We start from the raw sequence: 9,476 nt of genomic DNA, 5'->3' as shown, positions 1-9,476 counted from the left end.
AAATAAACCTTAGGTTAGTTTCAATTAACTCTCAATCTTTTAAAAATTTCCTAAGTTTCTTTAAAAAAATAACTTTGGTAGGATTTTGTCATGAAATTCATAGTCATAATAGTTCCTATACCTTTATGATGGTAAATCTAAACACATACTTAAAAAGAAAAACAAACAAATACACATGATACATTTGTGAACTATATTTGTTTATTTTCCTCTTTTCAATTCTATATTCTCAATTTATTATTCTTTCGTTTATGATTTTTCACTTAATCCTAAATCCTAAATTTGTTTTTCTATGTTATTTATTTAAGCGATACTTAAATGAACACAAACATTTTTGTCGGTGAATAGGTGAATTTAATGGTAAAAGTCTCCGAAAAAAAACTTTAGAACTTTTAAGGATCATGATGAAACTTTTAATCAACTTCATATCACGGTGCTGTTCTTTTAATAATTTAATCTTTTGCCTTTTCATTTTTTAATAATATTTTGTCTCTTCGTTTTTCAATTTTAACCTTCATAAATCTTTATCTACTGGCGTGATGTTAATTTTGAGGCGTAGGAGAGGCCTATCCACTCGCAAAATACTGTATTCTTCGCATCCAAACACCCCTCCTCGATGTCAAAATTTTAAACGGATTAAAATCCTATTTTGACAGGAATGTCTATTTTAATTTTTGAACTTTAAAAAAAGTGTTTATTTTGATTTTTTTTATTAATTCTTTAAGGATGAAATTTGTTACATCTAGCATGAGTTGAGCAATATAAACGTAAAGTAAAATGTTAACCACCAATACACCAAAATAATAAACGATCCAAATCTTGAATGAAAAATGACTTTTGATCTCATCTAGAAAATCATTTTACCACCTATTTTAAAATTTAAACCCTAATTTTTGTAGTGTTGACTAACTTTTTTGGCAGTTCAGTCATAAAAAAAATACTAGTCATCTCACATTATATTTAAGAGTTAACATAATCTCAATAGCAAGGAGCAAAATGAACATGTCTAAAGATTAGAATGAGCTTTTTTTTTAAAAGAAAAAAAATTAGAGACCAAAATAGAATAAGATTGAAAGTTTAAAACCTATTTGGTAGAAAATTTGAAAACAGAAATTTGAAAATAAAAATAGAGTTGAATTTCATAATATGTGTTTAGTAACAGATTTAGAACATGATTTTAATTTAAATAATTTTTTAAAATATTATCGATATTATATATTTATAAATCATAAAATTCGTTGATGTTACCTATAAATATTAGATTGATAATAAATTGTTATTAATTTATTTATGAACATGTTTTATGTTAAATTTTTTTGTATAATTATTATTGTATCTTATATAATACATATTTTATTTTTTAAAAAATGAATTGAATTTATAATATGACAAGTATTTTTTAATCTTTATTTAAGATTATTTACATTTGAAAATTCAAAATTCAGAATTCAGATTCAATTAAATCATAAAAATATTGTCTGTCGAACACATATTTACTTAAATTTCAATAAGACTGTCCGCTAGAGTATTTACTTAAACCTTTTAAAATTAATATCTTTCAATTCTTATCCACAACTGTGTAGGATTGAATTTGGGCAAGCAATGGCCTGCTTTTGAACTTCAAACTATTTCCTTCCTTCCTTCCTTCCCCCTTATCATCTTCAATTCATTCATTTCCGTTTTCATGGCGACGCCTTTCTCCTCCACCACCTCCGTCCGCCGTTCCGTCTTTCAACTTACACAGAACCCCCCTCCCAAAGCCCTTCTCTCACTGCGAGGTACGTCACTCTTCAACCCGCTATTCCTTTCTCTTTTCACCTTTCTGTTGGTTTGTTCATTCAGGATTTCTTCTCCTTCCCCCAATGGCTCGCCTTCTAGATTATAATGCAGGGTTAAATTGCGTCAAATGCGGCTCAAGTACGACTCATCTTTGTTCATGGAAGTCAGCTTCCAACTACGTCAGGCTCCACCGGCAAGCCCTAGTGCTCTCAACCCAACTCTCTGTTTCTGGGAATCTATTGAAAAACAGGCATGTCCTGCTCTTTTATTTCGTTTACTTTCTTACAAGCCTTGCGGCGGTGTATGTACCATGTGAATTGGTGAAAATTGAACACCCTCTGTAGTGAAGTTGTAACGTGGGGAAGCACTTTACAAACGTACGAGCATTTTGCATTTGCATTTGCCATTGCCTTATTGCTACGTGAAGTTGATTGTGGTAGTTTCTAAGTTGTGTCGCTTATTTTGGCTCTGAATTTTTGGTCTTAGAAGAGGAGTCGTGAGGGCTGCAACGATCGAAGAAATTGAAGCGGAGAAAACATTAATTGAGAAAGATGTAGTAAGTTCATATGTTCATTGATGCAGAGACTTTCTGTATCTTATAATTAAGCAATCTTACGTTAGGAATTATCGTCCGAATAACCGTCCAATTATTCTCCAGAAAGCGAGGATGGAAAAGACTATCGATACTGTTCGATCTAATTTCAATTCAATTAGGACTGGGAGATCAAACCCTGCCATGCTTGATAAGATTGAGGTATATGGCAATTCTTAGATTTATCTGGTTAGTGGATGGTTGTTTCATTATGTCTACTCGGAACATTTTTTTTCCCAAATCTCAGACGAGTAACATGCCAATAATATGTGTTCTATACACAAAACCATCTTTGTCGCTTTCATGAATTTTCAGGTAGAGTATTACGGCAGTCCAGTTAGCTTGAAGAGCATTGCCCAAATTAGTACACCTGATGCAAGCTCACTTTTGGTCCAGCCATATGATAAATCCAGGTATTCGATGTGCCAGGTGGCTGAGTTGAATATTTTTTAAACCTTTTTGGATATGTTGGATTGTGCACCCTCAGGCACTACACGGCTTCAGTTTTTCCAAATTCCCGTTATTTTAGAATCGTGAACGGCTATAAAACAATAGGAAAAGTTTTCTTCAATCATTTCTTAATTCCTGTTATTTTAGAATTGTGAACGGGTATAAAACAATAGGTGGTGAATGTTACGATGGCCTTTTACCGCGAATCCTTGAATATTGAGGATCTTCCATGGTCTTTATCCATATCAAATTTGCAGATTCTACTGTTGGTATCTTGCTTTTCTTTTAGGAACCCAGTCAAGGGCTTCAAAACTTTGTCATCACAATTCCTGTTTTTATGAATAAAAGGTTTCACATGTGCAGACATTTTCTTTGGAGCTTTTCAATCTCTCTAATCTTGAATCTTTGACTTACTGGTTGAGACTGCTATGGACATAAACGTCCTCTTATTATTAGCTATAGAATGATGTCATCCAGCTGAACAGTGTAATGCATTTCTATAATGTCTCTTGGCAATCAGCATTAACTCTTAACGAGTCATCATCTTCAGCTTAAAGTCAATAGAGAAGGCCATAGTCAACTCTGACTTGGGATTGACTCCAAACAATGATGGAGAAGTCATACGGTTGACTCTCCCTCAACTCACATCCGAAAGAAGGAAGGTACTTTCCTTTCTATTTGCTATCAATTTTCCATGTAGATGTACTGTAAAGCCTTTTCTATTTTTGCATTGTTCATTGCCAATTGTCATAAATTCATTAATATGTACGTAAAACCAGTAGAGAAGAATTATTTTTCTGCATTATCGTTTGCACGTTCATCTTAAGATGCGGTCCTACTGTTCCTTGTCTGGTCTACTGATATTATGGTGAAAGAAGCACTCTGCAATTACGGCTTGCAGAACATTTCTGTAAAACTCATGCCATTGCTTACCCATGCATGGACATACTCACTTCTATTCTTTAAAACATCCATCATCCACCTGGTTGAGATTAGAGTAGATGGTGAATGTTATATATATGTTTCACTTCACCTAGGAAGCACGGACACTTAATTTTTGTTTACTTGTCTATGTTGGACACGTAAATGGCACTTCTTAGCACATTAAATATATGTTAGATACTAGTTGTACAAAGTCATTATGAGTCCAACATTTGTTAAACACATATTGATCACTTGTTAAGCATACTAAATATACACGTCGTTTCTTATTAAAAAAAAAAAAAAAAGAAAAGAAAAGAAAAGAAAAGAAAAAAGCATACCAAATAACCACATAATGATATAGGAGTATAGGACAACAATAATAAATGTTGAGCATGAAATACGTCAAACCCATATTTACGCTTATAAACATCCACAAACTTGTAAATGTTTGTGGCTGTATCAATTACTAATAATTATATTAATTTGAATCCTAAACTTTCATAAGTGAATCAACTTAGATCCTTCATTCTCGTTTTCAAGGTGAATGCATAACTTTCGTACTTTATATAAAACTTCTTTAAATGTAAGGATTGATGTAAAATAGAGATAAATGCGAGATAGGTTTTTCACTAAATTTGAGTGGTTTTTCATCCGTTTGTCTTCCTCTATTTTTCTCTACTTATTTTGAGAGAATTACCTGATAATTTTTCTTGCTACTTTGGTGGGATTTTTTAAGAAGAGTAGCTTTTTATTTAGGTGATTTTGAGTTGATTATAAATAGAATCAAGTGAAAATAGTTGAAAAAAAAAGGTCTAAATTGATTCGCTCATGATAGTTAATGGTTTAAATTTGTACAATTATTAGTTTTTTTAATAAATAAATAATATATATATATATATATAAAAAAAGTTTAGGATATAAATCAATATTTGCCCAAAATATTGTAATAAACATGTCATTGCCATGCCTTTGTCCTGGATTTGTAAAAAAATGATTTGTCACTGTGTCCATGTTGTATTGGACCGTATCTATGCTTCTTAGATGACTCGTATATTTCTTATGAGATTTTAATTTCTAGATTCACTGCAAAATCTTAATGTTTAAGGCTTCAAGCTCAATATGTCAATATGACATGAATGGAAAATTATACATTATTAGCATTTGAATGTGGATGATGAGGGCAGTGCCTCAAAATTTCATTGGGAGAGGTAAAATTTTACATTCCAACTTTTAATACCGTCTTCAAATTTTGAAAATTTGGGGGCAAAATTAGGAAGAAAATTTTAAAATCTCTTTTTAGTCTAGATTATCCCTCCTTTTTGGCTCCACCCTTGTGGTCGGTGATATAATTGCATATTCAACATTGCAGGAGTTGTCAAAAGTTGTTGCAAAGCAGGCAGAGGAAGGGAAGGTATGGTTTCATTTTTTTGGCATTATGGGAAAGGGGATGGGGTGGGAAATAGTCTGAGATTTATGTCCTGATGTAGAATGCTATGAGTTTCTGCTTCAAGACTTTTTGGGATCTGTGCTTAAACAGCCACTGTTCATGAACTCTTGGATGATATCTTGGATCTGCCTGTTTACAGGTGGCAGTAAGGAATATAAGAAGAGATGCTTTGAAAGCGTATGAAAAATTGGAGAAGGTTGGCAACGCATACATCTTCATATCTTAATCTTATGGTTCTTCTGCTTCTACGTTTTATTGGATCTGCCTTCCCGAGAGCAAGTTCCTTTCTCTTTTGTATAGTTGCTCCTACTCTGGTTTCCTTAAATGTTTTTATCTTTTGTGTCAGGAAAAAAAACTTTCGGAAGATAATGTTAAGGACTTGTCAAGTGATTTGCAGGTTTGTTGTCGCTTCTGTTAACTCTATTATTTAGAGCTTTTGATCCTACATCAGTTATTTCCAATTAAAAGTCTAGTAATTTCACACAACGGGCCAGAAAGGAACGGAGGATGTAATTCCCTGCTGAAGGCATCAAACCTTGGAAAAGTTGTACTAAATTCAAAGTCACAACTTGTGAAACCTGATGTATTCATTGCATACAATGGATTTCAAGTCATTCAGCATATTACCAGGCTTATATTGCAAGATTGTCAAGATTGCCAATGTTGAATTTATATGTTAGGGCCTTTGCCCCTTATTTTGAGCATCCCAATTTAAGATGATTTCCTTGTGCAGAAACTTACTGACGACTATATGAAGAAGATTGATGTCATATACAAGCAAAAAGAAAAGGTGTGGTTCATCTTGACTGAACTCTCTTTGGGTTTCAGAACTATTATTAAAGCACTCAACACTCTTTTCCACTCCACTGATTTAATCATGAATCCGAACGCCCAAGCATTGGTAGGATTTGATTTAGGATCTTCATTTCACAAGTATCTGCAAGACCACTCACTGATCCTATTTTGTTAGCCACAATAGTTTTCCACTCGTTTCTTGGCTAGTAACATCATGACAACCAACATCTATTTGTATTGTATTTCAGGAGTTGTTGAAGGTGTGACCAAAAGCAAATGGTAGAGCTTTCCCTTTTGGTTCCTGTGAAATATGAAATCATTGTTCTTTTTTCCTCTGAATAGAGATTTGTTTGATGTCGATTGTTAGAATCAAACCTCGTTCCTTCTTTCTTTCTTTCTTTTTTTTCTTGGTTGAAATGAGATTCAGCGCCTTGTGCGAAAAGATGAGCTAGCAATAGCATTTATGGCCTTGGTTTTGCTGTTGTAAAATTGGCACATCTCAAACTTCTTACTCTGTACATTGGAACTGACATTATCATTTACTCATATTTGGACTCGACCTTTGATTGATGAACTTTTAATTCAAACACCTATTGAATTACCCAATCGTTACCCTTTTTTTTTGTCTAGTAATATGTATTTTCTTTTCCATTACAAAATAGTATCGAAAATTTAGTTTATCTTTTAGTTCTTGAAATTTGATTATAATCACATTAAAGAAAGTTTTTGTCTCTTTTTTCTTTTAATTAAGAAAGTTTCGTTTCTTTTTTCTTTTAATTAAAAAGGCTAAATAATACCAACTGTCCTTAAACTTAAATTTGATCTTTTAAATGTTTCATTAATACCTTTGAATTTAACAAAACATTTTTTTTTTTAAAAAAAAAAAATGCTCTTACCCATTTTTTCAGAAGGAAAAAAAAAAAGGTACTCTTACCTTAGTTCAATTCATTTTGGTTGTTTTCAAAATAGTTAAATGAATCAAAATATTTATGAATATAGTTAAATATCAGTCTATTAGTGATAGACATTGATAGATTATCATCATCTATCACTAATAGACAATAATATTTTGGTCAATGTCTATCAGTGTCTATTATTGATAGACTGGTATTTTGCTATATATATAGATATTTTCAGCATTTTTATCATTTAAAATAATTATTCATTCATTTATTCTTTTTTTCATTGATAGATCATTTTTACTTCTATGATAGATGCCTATTATTGATGCATATTTATCGCTCATATATATTTGAAAAATGGTATATTAGCAATACATTACTTTTAGCAATTTATCATTCTTTGTTATCTATAGAATTGTTATTAAAATTAAGTTCACAAATTGACTATTTCTAGTCTTTTCTAATTTATTGACATGATAAATCAATGATAGACTCTATAACACATGAGCATGCATATAATCATGGATTGGAAACAATTTCAAATATCACTGATATATCATTTTTAATTCTATTGATACTGATATACCAGTGGTAGACTTAATAATAAAGAAGTATCCAAACAATCAAATATAAAAAAATGTCAAATATCATTGATATAATATTTTAATTTTTATCGATAATGTACATCTATATTAAACTTTGAAGAAAAGGAATAAGCAAGAAAACACCTAATAATAAATGAAGAAAAATGATATCTCCTTTCATATACCGTATTTATAATCAATCGATATGATGTACTAGTAAAAAAATACATTAAAGTTGGAGTATACAATCAATAATTATAGACAATTGATAAACTTCAACTATTAGATAGTCTATCAACGATATACTATAGTTAATAATACGTATGGATAGAAGTTAAGATTTCATCATATTTGCAAATATTTTTAGATTGTGCCATATGTCCTTAAGTCCTTAGGTTCCCTTCGTGGCTTCATTATTTTTCTTTTCTTCTTGTTATAGGTCTATATTATTAGGAATATCTTAAAACTCGCAGTTTGTGTTAAACATTTTATTTATCAATAAAATATTATTGAGTAATTTATTCAATAAAATTGTTGATTTTGCATTCTATTATGAAAATCCAATAAACATATCCATGACTATAGTGTGAATACTTTAACTTTATGTGGTGACATAAACAAAATCAAGTTAATAGTATATAGTCTAAATGGTCTAATAAGTATATGGATGAAATTGGGTATCTCATCTTGGTAACACTATTGGATGCAACCCATTTTATAGGTAATACAAATGATGTGATCCACAGACCATTCATGTAGAGACATGTGAGTGGGGGCATCCTATGCAATGAGTTTACATATAGACTGGACCACAAAATAGTCACTTTTCTTTATAACGACCGTTCAAAACTGACTATTTCATTTTAATTAATGTAGATTAACTTGATCTTAATCCTGAGCTAGCTATGAACTCCTGTTTGTTTGGGATTATCCTTTGATCTGCATGGGTGAGAGTAGTCCAACAGGATGAATAGCTAGGGACATAGCCCTGTAAGATGGAATTCACTCCTACCCGATTTAGGGTTAGCATATAGGTTAGTTCTCTTAAGTACTGATTCTAGGTCTTGAACAATCGAGGCCTGCCTTCTCTTGATAGAGAAAGGACTTGATTCATAAGTATTATGAAGGATCGACTTACTGATCATGGTTATATCAAGTGGACATAATATATCTATAGTGAGAGGAATTCAACTATGGACCTTAGTTGAGTGACCCATTAGTTAACGAATGAGGGTTAATTCGGTATAATGAGTTTAGCTAATTAATCTCAGATTGTTGGAGTCCATGATCTGTTGGTCCGCGAGGTCCCATACTAGCTCGTAAATGGATTAGCTTTAGAGTAGCATGATAAGTTAATTTGAAACGTTCAAGTTAGAATTAAACGGAATAGGAGAATTTATATTTAAATATGATTTAAATATATGAAAGTGGATTTGTATAAAAATTAATTGAATTATTTAAATAATTACTTAAATAATTATTTATTAATTTTATTATAAAATTAATTTATGACAAAATTAATAATATTTTCAATGTTTAAAATCAAATTGATTTTTTAAATCATTTGATGAAAAATTGAAAAATTAGAAAATTTACACAAAATGGAAAAATGAGTTTTTCCATTATCATCTTCAACTAGCTCCCACAAAACCCATTCATATTAGTTTCAATAACTCTAAGCATGAGTTGCATCTCATGCAGCCATCTTTTTTGCATGATAGCTTGCAATAAATAAAGAAGATTGGAGTGGACTTGAGGCATGCATTCAAAGAGTTTTTTTTTCAAAAAATTCGGGCTGAAGAAATAGTTCTTCAAGTGGGTGTAATAGTGAGCTTCTTTCCAAGTTTCCTTTTGTTCAAGTTGTTCTTGAGTCCCACAACTCATTCTAAACTCCAAGAGTATAGTGGGGAAGATCTTGAGGTGGTTCACAACAAGTTTCGGAGAAGACAACGATTGAGAATCAAGATCTTGAAGAGAAAGATATGATTTCAAACCCTCTTGTA

At 31.4% G+C, this 9,476-nt stretch overlaps 1 protein-coding gene across 2 annotated transcripts; it reads left to right on the top strand.

Annotated features, from left to right (window-relative positions):
* Window positions 1-1,522: 1,522 nt before the first annotated feature.
* Window positions 1,523-6,593, top strand: RRF (ribosome recycling factor, chloroplast precursor). Of its 2 annotated transcripts, none has more exons than XM_039032295.2 (11): window positions 1,523-1,778; window positions 1,879-2,029; window positions 2,266-2,335; window positions 2,438-2,533; window positions 2,687-2,784; window positions 3,372-3,483; window positions 5,115-5,156; window positions 5,332-5,388; window positions 5,539-5,589; window positions 5,926-5,982; window positions 6,236-6,593. In XM_039032295.2, the coding sequence occupies exons 1-11, from the start codon at window positions 1,685-1,687 to the stop codon at window positions 6,251-6,253; spliced, it is 846 nt and encodes a 281-aa protein (XP_038888223.1). In that variant the 5' UTR covers window positions 1,523-1,684; the 3' UTR covers window positions 6,254-6,593. The 2 variants fall into 2 exon arrangements, with proteins under 2 accessions (XP_038888223.1, XP_038888224.1); XM_039032296.2 differs by having other exon boundaries at window positions 1,524-1,778; window positions 2,269-2,335.
* The last annotated feature ends 2,883 nt before the right edge of the window (window positions 6,594-9,476 follow it).

The sequence above is a fragment of the Benincasa hispida genome, chromosome 5 (assembly GCF_027475165.1).
Source record: "Benincasa hispida cultivar pf3 chromosome 5, pf3_genome.v1.1, whole genome shotgun sequence".
NCBI classification, from domain to species: Eukaryota; Viridiplantae; Streptophyta; class Magnoliopsida; order Cucurbitales; family Cucurbitaceae; genus Benincasa; species Benincasa hispida.
The sequence above is the reverse complement of the archived record's forward strand: the minus strand, read 5'-3'. Positions and strand labels throughout refer to the sequence as shown.

Excerpts from the sequence above, each read along its gene's own strand:
- RRF (XM_039032295.2), top strand. The coding sequence starts at position 1,685 with ATGGCGACGCCTTTCTCCTCCACCACCTCCGTCCGCCGTTCCGTCTTT. Across the intron at positions 2,030-2,265 it reads GGGAATCTATTGAAAAACAG|AAGAGGAGTCGTGAGGGCTG; the intron begins GCATGTCCTGCT and ends TTTTGGTCTTAG. Across the intron at positions 3,484-5,114 it reads TCACATCCGAAAGAAGGAAG|GAGTTGTCAAAAGTTGTTGC; the intron begins GTACTTTCCTTT and ends TCAACATTGCAG.